At 47.3% G+C, this 20,063-nt stretch overlaps 2 protein-coding genes across 6 annotated transcripts in view; both read right to left on the bottom strand.

Moving 5' to 3' along the window:
* NDUFA10 (NADH:ubiquinone oxidoreductase subunit A10) overlaps positions 1-3,986 on the bottom strand; it is a 98,169-nt gene extending 94,183 nt beyond the window's left edge. For all 5 annotated transcript variants that reach the window (XM_058436759.1, XM_058436756.1, XM_058436764.1 and 2 more), the window contains exons 1-2: positions 3,826-3,986; positions 742-910 (exon numbers count right to left, since the gene is read on the bottom strand). In XM_058436759.1, the coding sequence (XP_058292742.1) occupies positions 742-910; positions 3,826-3,900 (244 nt within the window). In that variant the 5' untranslated portion in view covers positions 3,901-3,986. The remainder of the gene's footprint in view (positions 1-741; positions 911-3,825) is intronic.
* Positions 3,987-7,196: 3,210 nt separating this feature from the next.
* On the bottom strand, positions 7,197-7,853 carry LOC116809727 (olfactory receptor 6B2-like). The gene is given in 3 exon segments (XM_032753597.2): positions 7,197-7,434; positions 7,436-7,514; positions 7,517-7,853. Coding segments are annotated over 3 exon segments (654 nt in total).
* Positions 7,854-20,063: the final 12,210 nt, after the last annotated feature.

Raw genomic sequence — 20,063 nt, 5'->3', positions numbered from 1 at the left:
CAGTCGGATGCAGTCTGATGCACATCACTCACTCCCCGCAGGGAGCAGCGGGGACTAGCCAAAACACACAGCCCGCCCGAATCTCACCGCCGGGGATGGCGCCAAAGACCTAGAGAAAGTCACCTACATGCCTGGGTTTCATCACGTATGAAGGGAACACACAACATATACGAGCAAGCATGTGAGCGACAGAGCTTGCACAGTGCCCTTATCCAGGTTCCTCCTGACCGTTCCCTGTAACCACAGGAGCCCCCTCTAGCGGGCAGCTGCTGTCATGCAGGTGCTACAGAAAGGTACAATGGACACACAGCTGCACCAGGAGTCAGGAAGGGGCTCTAACCTTGGCTTTGGGACCCAGCTATGTGGCATCTGCTCACTCAGGAGTACACCCATCTGTGAGTGAGTACCATCCTCAGCTCTATTTCAGAGGCTGTCACAAAGTTCAAACACAACAGTTTACATGGAAGTGCCCTGCTTACACTGTCCACATAAAATTCCAATTCAAATTGACAACCAGCGTGGATTTTTACAAATTTTCCAAACATAAAAGATTAAAAACAGCTTTTTCTTGTTTTGTTTTATAAAACAGCTTTTTCAATAAACAAAAATGTGAAATACCCACCTTAGGCCCAATTATTAAATATTTAATATTATTTAATATTAATATTGAAGAAAAACCAGTGAAATAAGCAACTATATACCTGAGAAAAAGGTATCCTTCTGTATAACATAAAATCATACCTAGTTTCTCTGCTATTTCTTTTGCAAGTTTGCCTTTTCCAGAACATATATTGCCATCTACAGTTATCACTCTGCTGCGTTCTGTCAGTCTGTTGCTTGCTTTATCCCCAAGTAGGAAATGCCACATTCCATAGAGCAGCTTGCACTGCACACTGCTATGAATTCCTCTCTGAAAAACACAAAATTACACAGCAGCACATTGTGACCACTCCGGTTCCTGTAGGCATTAGTAACTATTAGGTAAAAATACCAAGAAACCTCTCGGTGATAAAAATGCCAACATCTACATCTTTATTGCCTATTAATTTGTTTAATTATCTGTCTATCCCCCACCACTCTGTCCATGTAAGTTTCGTTAAAGGCAGATATATCGTCTGTCTGTTCACTGCTAAATCCTCAGGCCCTGGAACAGTGTCTGAAATTTTCATTAAATATGTTTACTATGTTCAATAAAAATTGGAGGGAGGGAGGGAGGGAGGGGTGGATGGATGGACGGACGGACAGACGGAAGGAAGAAAGACAGGGATGGAGGGAAGCTTGGGAGTGAAGGGAAGGGAATAAAAAACATTTCTCTAATCCACACTTCTGTCCCCAGCTCCTGACCTAGTTACCCCACTGCCTATTAAACAGCTCCACCTAGATGTCCTGAAGGCACCTGAAGGTAACAGAGCTAAGGTGAAATGCAACATCCATACCCTAGCCCCCAAATCTGCTTTCCCTCACAGCAAGGAATATCCACTACCTAACAAGCAAAAGAGAGCAAATTTGAATGTCGTCTTTGATACCCTTCTCCTTCCTTCAACTGCAGAATTACACACAAAATCCTAACTCTTCAAACTCTCTGGACACTGCGTCACCTCCCTATGCCATGCGCTGACTCTGTAGACATCCTCACACCTCTCACCTACAAGGCAAAGGCCTGCTTCAATGCCTGTCTCCAGCATCCCAATTTATTCTCCACATTAAAGCCAAAACATTCCTCCCAAAAAAAGAAAAGAAACATAACCAAAAGTAAAACGAACTGAAAAAGTTCAACACATACGATGGGATAATAGCCTTACTATATACAGAGATTGTACAGAACAATAAGAAAACAAAGAATAAAAACGCACAGCTTACTTTAAAATTATAAAATATAGCCAAAAACCACATGAAAAAGTGGTCAACCTTGCTACAAAAAAAAAAAGACTATTAACAAGGAAACATTAGTTTTTCATGTATCAAAATGAGAAATAATTTAAAAAATGATTACAGAGTTAGGACAAGACAATGAGTACCATCCTAAACTGCTAATGGTCATGAAACCTAGAGGACACCGGGTCTACAGCATTAGGAATCCATTCAAAGGGTATATACATAAGATTGACCTATAAGGATGCTCAATGAAGTATGATGTAACATCAAAAATGCAAACAGAAACCCTTAAATGTCCGACAACGGAGGAATAGTTAAAAAAATTTAAGGAATATCCATATTATGGAATACTAAGTACTCAGGAAAATACAAAAATATTAAAATACTTTATTGTGAAATTTAAATAAAACAGGAGAATATAAAATATCAAGATATTTTTCGATCTTGATAAGTGGGGAGTAAGGAAGAAACAAGTTACAAAACAATGCAAATCAGACAACCCAATTTAAAAATGGGCAAAAGATGTGAACACCTCTCGCAAATGAAATTAACGCAGATAGCAAATAAGTATATGAAAAGATGCTGAACACTGTATGTCATGAGATATTCCAAAGTTAAAACAAGATACCACTACGCATCTATCAGAATGGATAGCAATCCAAAGTAACCGACAGCCCCGCATGCTGGCGAGCAAGCAGAGCAACAAGGAGAGCCTTCACTGCTGGTGGGAGTCAAATGGCACAGTCACTCTGGAAGATGGCTTGGCAGCTTCTTAGAAAACTAGTCTTACTATATGAATAATCACTCTTCCAGGTATTACCCAACTGATATAGAAATGTATTTCCAAAAAGAAATCTGCATGTACATGATTACAGCAGCTTTATTCATAATTGCCAAAAACTTGAAGCAACCAAGATGCCCTTCAATTGCTGAATGAATTGAAGTACATCCATGCAATGAGATATTATTCAGTGATTAAAAAGAAATGAGTTATCAAGCCATGAAGACATAAGTGAATCTTACATAGATATTTCCAAGTATTCAAGGCGTCTGAAAAGGCAATATATTGTATGATTCTAATTATATGACATTCCAGAAAAGGCAACTATGGAAACGGTAATGAGATCTGTGGTTGTCAGGGGTTGGAGGAAAAGAAGAGTTTAATAGGTAAAGCAGAGGGAAATTTTTTAAGGCAGTGAAGTACTCTGTATGAACCTATCATGGTGGAGACATGCTATTACACACTTGTCAAAACCCATAGAACCTTATAGCACAAAGAAAACATCCATAGAACCTTATAGCACAAAGAAAACATCCATAGAACCTTATAGCACAAAGAAAAAATCCATAGACCCTTATAGCACAAAGAATGCACTCAATGTATGCACATTTTTAAAAACTCATTAGGTAGAAGGATCCCAGGATGTAAGGCAGAATGTGACAAAGCAATCCAGCTGTGTTACAAATGTATGAAACAATTTCACTGAAGAAGGTGGGGGCAAAGCGCTAAGAAATGAGAGTAGTCGCTAAGAGTAAAGGCAGAAGAGGACACAAGCACTGAACTCCGTTTCTGCTCAACATGGCATCACCCAAGCACCTAGCAGGGCCCGACCTTTAAACGGCTCTTGACAGGGCTGCTACGTGAATTATCGAATGCCAAGCGCGCGTGCCCCCGGCCTGCCACCCGCACACCGCTCTCCCGCATCAGGGCAGCCTCGGGGCCGATCACCTCCGCGCTCCAGCGTTTTGCTTAAAGCTGAGATAAAATGGACTGGAGAAGCTCGTGGCCCCCCCTGAGGTCTGTCCACGACCAAAGACCAAACAATTCCGGAGGCAGGAGGGGTCCCCCAAACCCACCCCGAGAGCGACCCTAGGAGCCGCCGCCAGAGGCCGGGGGAGATGTGGAACTGCTCCCCACCCCGCCGCCCCGCCGCCCCGTCCCCCGCTCACCACGCGCTGGGCGCCCGCCGCCACAACCCGGGCGGACGCGGACGTCGGGGCCAGTTTCAGGAGCCGCAAGGCCATGGCTACCCGGTCAGCTCAGGATCAAGGACCCAAGGGGACGCGGTCGCGACGGGGCCCTCTCCCGCGGCCGGCGCGCTGCCGTGACGTCACGGCCGGGGTGCCCGCGGCGCCTGTCGGGAACCTTCCAGGGGGCGGGGCCGCGCCGAGGCCCTCGGGGGCTTCCGCGGAGGCCGCCAGCGCCCTGCCAGGGTCCTGCGGGTTGGGGTGAGGGCTGAGAGCCGGGGGCTGGAGGTGCAGGTGGGGGCAGCATGCCGGCTGCCCGGCCCCTGCCTGGGTTCTGAGTTGCTGCGGTGTCGCGGGAGCTGAGGCCGCCCAGGGCGTGGAGCGACTTCTGCGCCTCGTCCCAGGGTCCTGTGCTCCCCGCAGAATTCCCCCAGGCGCGGTGTGGACGTCAAAGCGACCTCCTAGAGAACATTTGTAGCTTTCAGAACGTTCTCGCTGGGGAGGGAAAGTGGAAAAAGGGGGGCGAGGAGCGGAGGGACGGGGTGGGACCCCTGTCGCGGGGCGCCTGTCAGGGAGAGGGACCTGGCAAGGCCGGCCTGGGTCGCCTCTGGAGCTGAAGGCTAAGTGGTCTCATCCAGGGGACCTGCTGTGAACACATTGAATAGCATAGAAAACAAAAGCACACGCTCCAAGTCCATCTCTTAAAATGTGCTCCCGTCAGGACCTGAGCTCTGGGCTCCACGTAGGAGCCTTGCATGTGAGGTTCCCTTCCATGTATGCCTGCTGTTTGGAAGGGTTTTTATAATCTTTTGTGTTCCTCGGGCTTTTTGTTCTTAACCCCTTAAATATTCTTTAACTTTGTTTTCAACTCTTCAGAAATGATCATGCGATTGTAAAACAGTGGGAATGCGGCTGTGTAAACTAAGGCCGGTTCTATGGATGGTTCTATAATTGAAGAATTGCTTTTTGTCAAAAATACGGATTCCCGGTCCCCAACGCAGGAGGGTCTGATTTTTAGATCCTGGAGGGCCCCTGAAATCCATTTAACAAGCTTTAGGGCTCATGTCTGCTGTTTTTTGTCTTGTTTCCTTTGCCTTTTTTTTTTGTACCTTCCAATGGATACAGTACACTTTTTCAGAATTCCATCTTGATTTACTGGTCATGTCTTGGGAAATATCATTATGTATAGTTTTCGTAGTGGTTGCTCTAGGTATCACAGCACGCAGACGTAACTTCTTACAACCTATTTGCATGAATGTTTTACTGGTTCAAGGGAAGTATTACTGTATACTTCCCCGTCCCTCCGCTCCTCGCCCCCCTTTTTCCCTTTTCCCTCCCCAGCTAGAACGTTCTGAGAGCTAGGAATGTTCTCTAGGAGGTCGCTTTGACGTCCACACTATATTAGACAGCATGAAAATAACTTCAGACCCCAACAGACCAATACCTCTCGTGAACTTAGACACAAAAATCCTTAACGAAATGTTAGCAAATTGAATCCAACACTATATGAAATGAATCATACACCGCAACCCAAGGTGGTTTATTCAAAAGATGCAAGGCTAATCTGGTATTTGAAAATCAACCAATGTAATATACACCTTACCAGCAGGTGAAAGAAGACAAAATCTATGACCAGATGGCCTGATGCAGTTTTCTGCATCCCTTGGCAAGATTAAATACTCATTTATGATAAAAACAAAAACTGCTCTCAGCAAATAAGGACTAAAGGGGAGCTGCTCCAGCTTGATAAAGCACATGCACGAAAACTCTGCATCACTGTACTTAATCATGAAAGACTGAATACTTGCCTTCTAAGGAGGGAACAAGGCGAGGATATCTGCTCTGCCCACTCTTATTCAACAGAGCACTGGAAGTTCTAGAAACAGCCCATGCAGTAAGGCAAAAAATAAAAAATAAAATTCATACCGATCAGAAAGGAAGAAATACAACTGTCTATTTTTAGTTGACATGACTGTTCACATAGAAAACCCAAAGGAATCTACAAAAAATTCCTGGAACTAATGAGTGAGCGCAGCAAGTTTGCAGGCTGCGACATCAACATATGAAAATCAACTGCTTCCTATGTACTAACAACAAACAGATGGAAACTGAAATAAAAGATGGAATACCATTTACAGTTGCTTCAAAGAAAATATAATATTCAGGTCTAAACCCAGCAAAACACACACAGAATCTGCATATTAAAAAGTACAAAACGCTGATTTAAAAAATGAAGACCTCAATAATTGGAGGGGTTTACTATGTTCATGGATTGAAAGACTCAACAGAGCAATGAAGTCAGTTCTTCCCAAATTGATTTTTAGGTTTAACGGAATTTCTAGCAAAATCTCAGTGAGATTTTCTTGTGGACATAGACAGGCTTACTATAAAATGTATATAAAAATGTAAAGGCCGTACAATAGCCACAATAATTTTGAAACAGAAGAATAAAGTGGAAGGAGTCACTCTTCCAGTATTAAGATTTACTACACAATCATATAAATCAAGACTGTGTGGTATGAATGGAGGGTGTGATATTGATAGATACGTAGATCAATTTAACAGAACAGAGGATCCAGAAATAAGCCAGCGCAAATATTCTCAACTGACACAGTAGTGCACCACACAATGACATTTGGTGAATGATGGACTGAACAGCACATGAGATGGTAGTCCCATAAGATTATGACATTATATTTTTACTTACCTTTTTTGTGTTTAGATACATAAATTATGGCTGAGCATAGCGGCTCACACCTGCTGGGAGAGGTGGGACAGGGTTTCTCCCAGCATAATGTATTATGTTTACATAATACGTAATACAGTATATGCATTATCCCAGTGTATGTATTATCCCAGTATAAATGTATTATGCATGGTGTATTATACAGTATAAATGTATTATTTATTATGAATATTGGACAGCAATGAGAATGCATGAATTATTGTTACATGCAAAAACATCAAGGATTCACTCAAGCAGCACGGTGAATGAAAGAAGCGGAACGTAACAAGGTACATACTTTCTGCATAAGCCCCTCAAAAACACCAATGCTAGCATCTGGTTTTGGAAGTCAGGATAGTGCTTTTTGTGGAGGAGGGATAATGACTGGGAGAGGGCGTGAAGGCAGCTTCTAGTTCTTGATCTGGGAGCTGGTTCCATGAGCACGGTCCTTTTGTGAAAACATGCAGACGAAGGCTTGTTACTTGTGCACAGTTGTGTAGGTTTGTTAAATTTCACTTAGTTCTGTAGGTTTGTTAAATTTAACTTAAAAATTAATTTAAAGAGCAGAAAGTGCCATATACAATGTTGTTTCGTGACTACAGATTTTACTCTAGGACATTTAGTTGTCTTAGTGTGAAGTTTGACCCAAGCCCAAGGCCTTTTTCAAGGCGTCCTTAAATTCCTTGTTCCTAAGGCAGTAGATCAAAGGGTTAATTATTGGTGTGACAACAGTGTACATGGCAGAGATGAGCTTGTTGGAGCTCCGGGAATCAATGGCCTGGGGTCGGACATACATGAAAATCATAGCCATGTAGAAGACGGTGACCATGGTGAGGTGAGAGGTGCAGGTGGAGAAGGCTCTAGCGGCCGGTGGTCGAGGGGATGCGCAGGACAGCCAGAGTGATGTGCCCATATGACAGCACAGTGGCCAGGAGCGGAAACACAGGATGATGAAGGCCAGGATAAAATCCACCAGCTCTGCAGTGGAGAAGTCCGTGCAGGCCAGCTTGAGGATGGGGGAAATGTCACAGAAGAAGTGGTTCAAGACGTTGGAGCCGCAGAACGTGACGCTGATCATGGAGATGGTGAAGCCGCTCACAAAGGAGAAGCCCACCAGCTGGAGGCACAGCCCCGGGGTCACGAGGACGTGGTAGCGCAGCGGGCGGCAGATGGCCACGTAGCAGTCGTAGGCCATGCAGGCCAGAAGCACACGCTCGGTGCACACCAGGGAGCTAAAGAAGTAGAGCCGCGTCATGCACCCAACGAAAGAGATGCGTTTCCGCATTGTAATAAGAAAAAAAGTGTGTTTTGCCTCATTTTCAGATGAGATCATCAAAAGGCTATGTTATATTCCTGGAGTTTATTGTTAGAGTAATATGAGTCCTTAAAAATTTTAATAGTAAATCATGGTTTTTAAAAGGGTATAAATCCTATAAATCTTGAAAGAACAAAAAATATAGAAATAAAGGAAATCATAAGAAAGCACCCGGCCGGGCGCGGTGGCTCACGCTTGTAATCCTAGCACTTTGGGAGGCCGAGGCGGGTGGATCACGAGGTCAGGAGATCGAGACCACGGTGAAACCCCGTCTCTACTAAAAATACAAAAAATTAGCCGGGCGTGGTGGCGGGCGCCTGTAGTCCCAGCTACTCGGAGAGGCTGAGGCAGGAGAATGGCGTGAACCCGGGAGGCGGAGCTTGCAGTGAGCCGAGATCACGCCACTGCACTCCAGCCTGGGTGAGAGCGAGACTCCGTCTCAAAAAAAAAAAAAAAAAGAAAGCACCCAAAACTAACTACAACAATGACTGGAGTAAAAAAAAAAATCAGTTGTGACAATAAATGTATGTAGGATAAACTCACCTGGTAAAAGGAAAAAACGCCCAAGTCATAGAAGAAGAATCTATTGTATTAGGTTGGTGCAAAAGTAATTGCGGTTATATCCCAAGATGCACAAAGAAAAACTTCAACTCAGGTTGAAATGACAACCGTAGGCTCAGATGTATGATCAAACAAAAAGAAAGCATGATTGCAGAATTAGCATTTGATCAAGTAAAATTTCAGACCCCAATGGTCTGTTTTACTTATAAACCTTTTCGTGAATAATATATCCTCAACACAGAGTCAGCAAAAACCTGACTTTAGTATCAGAAGAAACAGACAGGGGCCGGGTGCAGTGTCTCACGCCTGTAATCCCAGCCCTTTGGGAGGCCGAGGCAGGCAGATCACCTGAGGTCAGGAGTTCGAGACTAGCCTGGCCAATGTGGTGAAACCCGTCTCTACTAAAAATACAAAACTTAGCCTGGCATCATGGTGGGCACCTGTAATCCCAGCTACTCCAGAGGCTGAGGTACAAGAATCACTTGAACCCAGGAGACAGAGGTTGCAGTGGGCAGAGGTGGCACCACTGCACTCTAGCCTGGGTGACAGAGTAAGACTCCGTCTCAGAGAGACAAAAGAAAAAAGAAAAAAAAAGAAATAGACAGAAATAAAGTAGCAGCAGCAGACTCTAGTACAAGCCTCTCACTACTTGACAGATCTCAAAGGTAAAAACAAATTAGAATGCCAAGTATTAGAATTAGAATAGTATAACTTTGAAATGTTGATATGAGGGAGAATAAACTCACAACCCTGAGAAAATATACACCTTTGTTTAGAAAATGTGGAGAAATCATCTGCAATGGCATCAAAAAATATTCAATCTATCTCCAAAGCAGAATCACAGATAACACACTTCCCTAAAAATGATGGCATAAAAATCATTTTTTATGAATTAGAAAAAATAATAGAATTGATCGATAGCAGCAAAAACTTGTTCTGAAGTAGGTTTAGAGTTGAGGACAGTAAAATAGATGAAACTCTAGCTAGTTTAATGAACAGGAAAATATGAGCATGCAGCACAATTTCAGAGACTAAAAGAAGAGTAAACTGCTGATGGAGACCCACCAAATGACAGGGAAGGGTTGGCGCTATTTACTAAGCACCTAATATGTCTTCCATTCAGTGGTCCTCTTAACAGCTTCAGTTTACAGATGACAAGAAAGACTGGGAGCTTAGAAGATTATGAAAAGCAATCATATAAGAGTGAATGTTAAAGTCAAGAAAAGGTCTATTTTCTGAGAAAACTGAGTGAAGTGAAGACAGAAAGCTCAACAGCATCATGATGTTAAAATTGCTTCAAAGAAAACTGACAGGCCCAGATACTTCACCTGTGCCCAGTTTCTAGCTATGCCAGGAGCAGATCTTTCCTACTTTCGGTAAACCCTTACAGAGCGTGGGAAAGTCCCGATTCATTTTACAAAATAGCAAATTCCTGATACAAAAGCCTGATGAAGATTGCAGGGAAGAAAAACTATGTATCAATGATTTTTTTTTAACTGTACTTAAAAAACTCAAATAAAATGTCAGCAATCAGGACCCAGCAGCACTTTGAAAGAGCTCACGTCGCACTAGCATGATTATTTCAGTGGTGCAAAGAGACTTCGAGGTTAGCAAATCTGCTGAAAAGATCACATTTCAAGTCTAGCTGATGCTAAAAGGCTTTGATTAAAAACTCTCCCCAAACTTTCATGCATTTGTCATCCCCAAAGAAGTGATTTTTCCTAATATGATAAATAATACTAGCCTCAACCAACAGCTACAGCATCCCCACAGCTAAATAGCAGGATCATTCCTGCTCCGCCAAGGTCAGGATTAAGACAGGGCTCTTTGTTGTAACTACTGCTACGTAACAATGTGCCATTGTACTAGCTACCACAGAACAGAATAAAGAAGTTGACAAAATTATCATTATTTCCAGATGGCAGGATTTTTAACCTGAAAAATCTGCTACGCTATTATAATTAAGGGATTTCAAAATGAATATTAAAAATGTAGTCCTCCTATATACCAACAATTACTAATTAGAATATTCTTAGGTTAAAAAAAGTATATTGGCTGGGCACGGTGGCTCACTCCTATAATCCCAGCACTTTGGGAGGCCGAGGCGGGCGGATCGCGAGGTCAGGAGATCGAGACCATCCTGGCTAACACGGTGAAACCTCGTCTCTACTAAAAATACAAAAAATTAGCCGGGCGTGGTGGCGGGCGCCTGTGGTCCCACCTACTCGGGAGGCTGAGGCAGGAGAATGGCGTGAACCCGGGAGGTGGAGCTTGCAGTGAGCCAAGATGGCATCACTGCACTCCAACCGGGGTGACAGAGCAAGACTCTGTCTCAAAAAAAAAAAAAAAAAAGTATATTGTAAAGATGTCAATATCTCCAAATTAATTTTGAAATTTAACTCAATTCTGTTTGAAATCTCACCAAATTTTATTTTTCTTGAAACAGGATGAAATAATTCTTGAAATCATCTGGAAATAGAAACAGATGAGAATAGCTAAAATAATTCAGAAAGAAGAAAAGAGAAGCAGGTTAATGAAGAGGCGTTTCTATTTTGGATAGAAAAACTACAATAAAAATAAAATAATAATTTAATAAAATAAATATTAAAGATAACGAGCACCACCATAAAGTCAATGGAACAGCATAGAGACAGTATAGAAAGCCCTTCGTCAGAGCTGAGGATTTCTGTGACACTGTTAACAAGGAAAGCCTGGATTGTGTTAAACGTGATGTCAAGATAGTTCATTAAACCCATGCTAAAAACCAACCGAGTCTGAAAAAAAAAAAAAACCAACTGGGTCTGTTCTTCATATGTTACATCAGAAAATGCATTTCAGATGGACAGAGCCTGCGATGCCTGCCGGTCCTCCAGCCTCTCCTAAGCTGCTGTTCTGTGGACGCAACAGGGTAGAGCCCCAGCTGGAAGCCTGTGGGCCCGACACGCATAGCCTGCTCGTTGATTTCCTTTCAGCACTGATTTTTAAAGAATAATCCAATTAAAGATTATTTGTGACTTTTTTTTTTGAGACAGAGTCTCACTCTCTGTTGCCCAGGCTGGAGTGCAGTGGCATGATCTCGGCTCACTGCAACCTCCGCCTGCCGGGTTCAAGCGATTCTCCCACCTCAGCCTCCCGTGTAGCTGGGATTACAGGCGCCCAGCTCATTTTTGTATTTGTTTTAGTAGAGTCGGGATTTTGCCATGTTGGCCAGGCTGGTCTCGAACTCCTGACTTCAGGTGATCCGTCCACCTCGGCCTCCCAAAGTGCTGGGATTACAGGCATGAGCCACCGTTTCTTAAGCATAAATAGGGAGACGGATTTTATGGTGGGGCAGAGCGAGAATTCCAGTGGCTTCTGAGCACCTCTCAAGCCTGTTCATCACATGCCTGTATATTGGGTATATTGGGATGTCATTTATCCTGCACGTTTCAGAAGGACAATTCTCTAAAACTTTCACTGTGACCTTTGTTTTTGAAAATCAGAACATTTCACACAGAGGCACCGACATCTGGCTTCTTTTTAAAAGTTGGAAGATCTGAGGCAACACCATTCATGGTCCTGCACTCACAATACACCCTGTGGACAGTGCAAGAGGCACCCTGCTTCCGGCATGGCCCCTCTCTCTGGGAGTGCCTGCCCCATCTGCCCACTGGTTACCTGATTGCAGCTGTGGAGCAGGGTGTCAGGCAGGCAATGATGTGTCTCTGCTCCTACTCAGATACATCTGGGTCCCCATGTCCCCTGTCTTCTTGGGGTGCACATTCCCACGAATGCCTCTGATAAGCCCCTCTTCCTCCCATACATAAAGACTCACTGGCAGTCATGCTCCCTCCTCCCACTGCCATGCGGCTTCTGTCGCCGCGTACCTCGGGGACTGGCTGTCCCAGATGCCAGTGACATTTTGCTCATTTCTGGGCCCCACATTTTGGCTCTTGTTCTGCTCCCCTTTCCTTCAGTGTCTGGCGCTGCGGCCCCAGCCTTCCGTCCGCACCATCCACACTCAGAGCAACGTACCCCCCTCTGCGGTTCCCGTGGTCACTTCCAGCTGACGACCCCTAGGCTGCCCCTGATCCCTCTGCAGAACCAACTCCTGTGTCCAGCCAATGACTCGAGACCTCCCCTGGCCGTGGAGCCCCTGCCCGCTATGCTCTTCCTCTCAGGGAGTGGTGCAGCCGTCCACTCCCCCCAGATGCCCCACTGAGCTCCAGTGTGGACTCTTCCCCTCTCCTCCCTCCACACCTGAGCAAGCGCTGAGTCCTTCTGCCCCACATCTTAAATGCGTCCAGAATGAGGTCTGCTGTCTCCACGCTCACAGGCTGCCATCCACCCTGTCCTTGTTCAGGTTCCGTCCCTCCCAGGCTGGATTATTGTCACTGCTCTCTCACTGGTCTTCCTCCAGTCTCTCCTGACTCTGTCTGATCCATCATCCAAGTGGCAGGGAATGACACGCAGACCTCTCTCCTAGCCACGTCCATCACATGTTCTTAGCATAAGCCGCTTGCTCCTGGGTCAGCCTCTCTGTGGCCTCGCTGCCTCTCTTGCTCCTGCCCCTCCTGGAATCCTGGGCTGCTGCAGGAGGCACTTCTTCAGTGCTGTGAGAGCACCGTGCTGATTCGGTTCCCACTGCTGCCCTGCCAGTTGCCCTTCAGGACTTGCCTCAGATGTCGCTTCCTCCTGACGGGCTCACCTAGGCTCCCGATGCTATTGTTAGATGCTCCCAGAGATGAGGAATTTCAGGACGCCTCCAGGCTTCTGCTTTCATTAGGGTTTCCCTGCAGAGGGGGAAAGTGCACTTGCGGAGAGGAAGATGAGGGGCTTAGTTTGGGGCATGCTGGGCTTGCAGCGCCTATGGGACACCCTGTAGAGAGCTCCAGGAGTACCCCTGACATCCAGAACGCCCACCAGAGACCGAGGTCAGATGTCAAGTTGTGTGGGGCGGTCTGTCCAAGGTTTATTAAGTGTCTAATATGTGCCAGTCATTGTTTCAGGCAATTGAGATAAATCAGGAGAAAAAAAAAAAACAGTCCAAACTCGTGCCTGCATGAAATGTAAATTCTAGTGAAGCCAGGAAAGAAGTCAGAAACATAAATAATACCCGTGACATGTAAGGAAATTATTTAGAGTGTGAGAGGTGGTGAGCAGATGGGAAGAGAAGGGCAGGGTGGGCATGACTGGGCAGCCGGGGGATGGGGGAACACGCCAGAGAGAAGATGACACCAGGACAGAGTCTGAAAGGAGACGTGAGTTAGCCTGTGGCTGTCAGTCGGACACACCTAGCTGGAGAGAAGAGGAGATGCAAAGGCCGCAGGCTGGGGAGTGCAACAAGGGGGTCAGGGGGCTGGGGCAAGGCTGGCTGCAGCAGAGTGATAGGGAGTGGCAGGAGACTGTGTCAACCAAGAGCAGGAGGAGCCCACTCACAGCCTCCTGGCCATGGTAAGGGCGGTGGCTTTCACTCTGACCGCAGTGGCGTGGCACCACCCACACTGTAGATGGCTGACTCTGACCACTGCATTGAGATCAGGCTGGAGGGGGTCAGGTGAGGAGGGAGAGCCCGTGCAGAGACCCCGAGGTCGTCAGGACAAGAGGCTGCAGGAGCGCAGGCCAGGGCAGGAGGCCTGGGAAGAGCAAACCTGTCCGGTGTGTGCTGAAGGCAGCCTCGACGAGGCTTCCTGGCTGGGTCCCTGAGAATCAAAAGTGACACCAGGAAGTCAATCTGTGCTGACTACGGGGATGTGGATGAGATTGACCAAGGAAAGTGTGAAGATTTAGAGAGCAAGAATAAAGGTTGGGAAGCCTCCACCTCTAGAAGCAGGAAGAGGAGGAGGAAGAGGGGCTGGCGAAGGTGGTGGGAGATGTGGGGAGACACTCAGGGACGTGTGGCCTGAGCCAGGACACAGGGGCTCCTCCAAGAGGAGGGAGCCTGATTGGCTGGTAGGAGGCCATTGGTAACCGCAGAGGGAAAACACATCAGGGAGGGTTTGGGAGCAGAAGCTCAATGTTAATCGGGCAGGCAGGATTGGAAAGGAAGTGGCGCAGAGCTAGCAAGAACAGACGCCTCTCAGCAGGAAGGAAAACAATGATACAATTTGATGCACTTTCGCAATTTACCATTTCCCAAAACATTTCATCCTTGTACTTCTGGTATCTTGAAATGTAAGTAGGTATTTTACTTGAAAGCTTTTCTGAACCCAGTTCTGTGGAGTTAATATCACAATGGAAAGTATAAACAGCAAACAAGAGTCCTCCAGAATGTGTTTTTGGGGAAGATCTGTCTCCAGGGATGATGCCTGGAACACGTGCTTCTGAACTGCAGTGGAGACGAGCATGCTGGCGCTGGCTGGAGGGGATGCGGCCGCAAGGTCTGGGGGGGTGGAGGGTCTTAGAAACCTACATCTTCCTGCCCATGCCTTGTCACGCCTGTCCCCAGAATCACCAAGATGGCGAAGTCTGGCCCAGGCCCAATGTGAGGGGATGAGGGGAGCCCCCCGAGTTGCTAGTTGTTGATGGAGTTTGGGGTGGGTCTGGGAATGGACACAGGTTTGAGTTTGGGGCCTCGTGTGATGGTTCGGGGCCGTCACTCCCTGTGGGAGTCGGACAGGGGGACTGGTCAGGCCCGTGGCTGGATCAGGGTCAGGGGAACCGTCCTGTTTCCGAACAGACGCCTCCCTGGCACCCTTGATCCACTTGGCTGGAGCGTCATGTTTGCGGGAAGCGATGCTCAGGGCTTTTCGAGTCTGTTTGCCCTTCTCACAGCCCTCAAACCTCCCACTTGCGAGGAAAACCTCCTGTTATTTTCAGCCTCATCAAAGATGGGATAAGAGGAAGTTCGAATGAGGGAGGCAAAAGAGGAGACAGAAAGACAGAGAGGAGGAGGTGGAACAGGCGAGGGGCAGCCCTCCCCCTGAGTTCTGGTCCCTCCGCGTCTCTAGGGCACAGGCACAGGTGGTTGTTCTGGCAGCAGCTCCAGCCCACCACCTCCTGCACCTGCCCCCCAGCACAGCCCTGCCTGCTCAGGCCCTGCAGCCAGCGGGGAGCCGGTCACTGGCATGAGACCCAGGGAACGTGGCCTTTCGGAAATGTGCCTGCCAGCATCCTTTCAGCAGGCTGCAGCAGGAGAAGGGAGAGGCCGTGTGTGGTGGACAGGCAGGGAGGGGAAGAGGGCAGAGCAGGTGCCACCCACATGCCACGCTTGGCACAGATTTGCAGTGAGCAGACCTGCAGTGGCTTCTCCCATCTTTCTACATTGGGGGTCAGGCAGGCAAACCAGGGGGTGGGCACATGGGAATGGGAATTATGCCTGTGCCCCTGGGTGAAGATTTCAGGCTGCAGAGGGAGAGGAAGCTGGGGTGGGAGGCGGGGCCCTGCGAGGGGGAGTCCCACGTTGTGCAGTCACGTCCCAGGCCAGTCGTGGGGCAGGGATCTCAACCCCGACCACTGCCCTTGAGGGACAAGATCCTGGGGCTGCCCCCAGACTCAGTCACTTCACTGGCAGAAGAAACCTACCCTGGAGAGCTGCGGGAGTCATGGTGGTTGTCCTCAGCCTGGTGCAGCCCAGCGCTTCCCTCTGTCCTGCCCACTGGCACCTCTGACCCATCGGCCTCTGATGCAGCCCGGCCAGTCCTGAGAGCTGGTTTGTAGGTGGCACCAGGGAAGAAGGGGCTGTGTCTTCCTTCCCTGTTGTGTACAAATGTGGGGACTCCAGGGTCCAATTATCCTGCCATGGAGATGTCACTGCCCCACACTGCCAATTAGCCTGGAATCTCATGTGTGGGGTGGTGCCTGGCTGAGGAGCGACCCCAACCCTCGATAGTAAGAAACTCACCCCGTTTACTGCTGACCATCCCTGGTGCCCTGTCCAGACATTCGGGACGCTTGACCAACCTTCCTCCCCTGTCCATTCAGAGTCCACCCATACAGCCCTGTTCCCACCACAACTTCTGCTACCCTCTCTCTTTGGGGTCAGAGAGGGGTGTGACTTCTGCTTGGGGACAGAGGCATTTTCTAGACTCAATGGCCATGACCTGGTCCAGGGAACATGGACTTGGAGGGACTCTACTCTATTCCGGAATCCAGGAATGTTGTCACTCTCAAGGGGACAGGGAAATTTGAGTTTCTGACATAAGATAATAATTTCTTTTCTCAAATATACAGCCAACATAAACATCATTGTGTCAGTCTTAGCCCAAACAGATCTGTCTTGCAAATATTTCCAAAAGATAGTTTTCTGGTGGCAGAAGAAGTGAGAGCACCCAGAGGCCTGTCCCTGCCTAGGAAGTCTGGGAGCTACACTGTTTGGAGAGAAGACAGGAGGAGGCAGTGGGGGAGGGTTGGTATTCCTGTAAAGAAAGACTCCAACTTGCCAAGGTCTTTCTGACTCTCAGGAAGGCTAGTAGACAGAGCAAAGGAGGGCTCAATTAAGAAATAGAAGCCTCAGCAACATAGTGAGACCCCATCTGTACAAAAAAAGAAAACAGACAGGTGTGGCGGCACGCACCTGTAGTCCCAGCTACTCGGGAGGCGGAAGTGGGAGGATCACCTGAGCAGGGGAGCAGAGGCTGCAGTGAGCTGTGATTGTGCCACTGCACTCCAGCTTCGGCAACAGAGCAAGACCTTGTCCAAAAAAAAAAAACAAAAAAGAAAGCAAAAGAAAAGAAAAAAGAATAAAGGAAATGGGCAGACGCCTGGAACAGACACTTTATCAAAGAGGATTTTTAAGATGTGTATCACCATTAGCCACAAGGGAAATGCAAATCAAAGCCGTCATGAGACACCACTGCACGCCCATCAGAGTAGCGGAAATAAAACGCAGGGACAGCACTGCATGCTGTCTGGGAGGCAGGGAAGCTGGGGCCTCGCACGCTGCTGGTGTGGATGCAGAGTGTTACTGCTGCTCTGGAAAATGGTCTCGCGGCTTCTAGTAAATGTGTATTCACACAAAAGCTATATTCACATGAATGTTTACAGCAGCCCCATCCATCATCTCCCAAAGCTGGCAATGGCCCTGCTGCCCTTCAGCAGGTCCATGGATAAGCACTTTGGAGTGCATCTGTGTGCTGGAGTCCTGTTTGGCAATCGGAACAAATGAATATCGATCCACACGACATGGATGATCTCACATTTTTTATCTTTATTGTCCATTTGGGCGTCTGCCTGTGTTTCCAGTGTGCATTCCCCTCGTTGCTAATAACACTGGCACCTGCTCACATGCTGCTTGGCCAGTTGGTTCCTTCCCTGATGTACCTGCTCAAGCCTTCCACCTGGTTTTAGTTGCATCTGTTACTGGACAAAAGGGTCTTGATCCGGACCCCAAGAGAGTGTTCTTGGGTCTCACGCAGGAAGGAATTCAAGGCCAGTCACAGAGGGCAGTGAGAAGAGAGCTCATTGAAAGCTGCTTTGTTACAGAGCAGGGCATCCTCAGAAAGCAAGACGGGGGCTGGGCACCGTGGCTCACACCTGTAATCCCAACATTTTGGGAGGCAGAGGTGGGTGGATCACCTGAGGTCAGAAATTCGAGACCAGCCTGACCAACATGGTGAAACCCCATCTCTACTAAAAATACAAAAATTAGCCGGGTGTGGTAGTGTGCACCTGTAGTACCAGCTACACAGGAAGCTAAGGCAGGAGAATTGCTTGAACCTGGGAGGTGGAGGTTGCAGTGAGCTGAGATCGCGCCATTGCGCTCCAGCCTGGTTGACAGAGCAAGACTCTGTCTGGAAAAAAAAAAAAAAAAAGAAGCAGCAGCAGCAAGATGGGGAGCACCTCAGCTTTAAGTTTTTTCTTATGTAAGTGTCTCGTCCACGCAATGACTAAGCTAAGTTGTGTCTGTGTGCGGATGAGCTGACAGCATGACAAAATGCATTATTCTATTGATTTAAAGAAAACTGTCCTTAATATTTTTGTGTGTGAGTCCATCAAAGCGTAGCTAGAATTATCTGTCAAGCCTGTATTGTTACGGGCATCAGCACATCTGGACTTTGTGTTGTTGGAGGAGTGTGTTTTTGCAGGCAGCACCAAGCTGCCTCCTTAGCTGTAAACATCTTAGGACCATGGGTCGTGACTGGAAAGGAGTGTTCCTTGCTAGTTTTAAGATGGAGTTGATTTTAAAATGGTGTCACTCTGGCTCTCCGAGGCTCTTGCTTGAGGAAACGTAACTCCATGGAGCAAACTGGTGTAGCATCTTCTGTTCCAGTCCTTTCATAGTATTTTGAGCATTTGCATTTACCACTGGGTATGCAATGCCCAGTCCAGAGCAAGTGTCTCTTCCTGCGTGGCCAATTTATAATGTCCTGGAGTGACCAGTAGTGCCGTGACAGTCTACTGCCCAGCTAGGTATGGGGCCTTCCCCCTTCCCGTGCCCACCCAGGGAGTCTGCTTCATACCATCTCTGTCTCCGTCCCTCTTATCTGAAGGCAGGACAGTTGTTTCTGGCATCTTGTGCCTCAGAAGGTGCAGGGGGGCATATCCAGGTGCACTCCCTCCTTGCACAGCTCCAGCCCCCGCGTCCACTCATTCCATGGGCCCTGGTGGCCACCTCAAGTGAGTGCACCAGGTTTTCCATTTGCTGGTTCCAATCACTTTCGCATCCTGGAAGGGGATTCTTCTGACAGACATTGATATGTCCTTTAATGCGCCCCCTGGAATTCCCATAGTGATTGCCATGGGGCCTTACCCAATTCTTTAATAGTGCAGTTTCCATGGCCCACCTGCCTGCCCACATACCCAGGTCATTGCCCACTGCCCATGAGTCCGTAAACACCCAAACACAAGGGCTCTTATTGTTGTTCAATTCTTCCAATACTACAAGGAAAACAGGACGCACTTCCACCGACTGAACTGGTTTATTCTTACCTTCTTCAATCAGTTTTTCCATCAGTTGGTCATAGGGTGGCAGCCTTCCAAACAGGATGCTACCTATCCTCCTTGGAACCACCGTCCCTAAACCAAGCAGCTTTTCCTTGGTCAATCCAGAGCTGCTCATAGGGCACCTCCCATGTGGCAATGGGATCTAGCAGTCCCACAGGTGGTCCTAAAGTCAGCTACGGAGGAAAAGAGCTGCTGTTTTGTGAATACAATGAATACTTTCCAGGCATCCCCTTGTAGCGTGCTCCTGTGTAAAGCATTTCCATTGTATTCTGGAACTCTTCTGGGATTTGCTCTCCTGATGAGAGTATTTCTCTGACATCACCCAAGACATCACGGGCATTTCAGGTTTCAAGATTGTTTCCTGTCATTCAGTCGCAGAGGCAGTGTCAATGAATGCCCAATAGCAAACTAGTTATGATCTCTCAAATAGTCTACGTCATATTGATGCATCTGGAAATATTCCGGTTCAAAATCCCTGTGTTTGCCACTGGGTGGCACTCATAGGCTTTAGCTGTGAGCTCCTGCCTGCATGCAGTGTGAGTGGCCAATAATTCCGGAATTATGTCTGAGTGTGTCTCATTAGGGCTCAAGAACATCAATAGAGCTACTGCTTTTTGTTCGGGTCCCTGTTCAAATGTGGCCTCCTTCAGGTAGTGTCATGGATTGGAGCTACCAATATTCCCAGCTGTGGAATATGCATCCTTGAAAATCCAAATGTCCCAGTCATGCACTGTGTTTCTTCCTTAGTTCCAGGGG

This window comes from Hylobates moloch, unplaced genomic scaffold, assembly GCF_009828535.3.
Source record: "Hylobates moloch isolate HMO894 unplaced genomic scaffold, HMol_V3 SCAFFOLD_1, whole genome shotgun sequence".
NCBI classification, from domain to species: domain Eukaryota; kingdom Metazoa; phylum Chordata; class Mammalia; order Primates; family Hylobatidae; genus Hylobates; species Hylobates moloch.
This window is presented reverse-complemented; position numbering and strand designations above follow the sequence as displayed.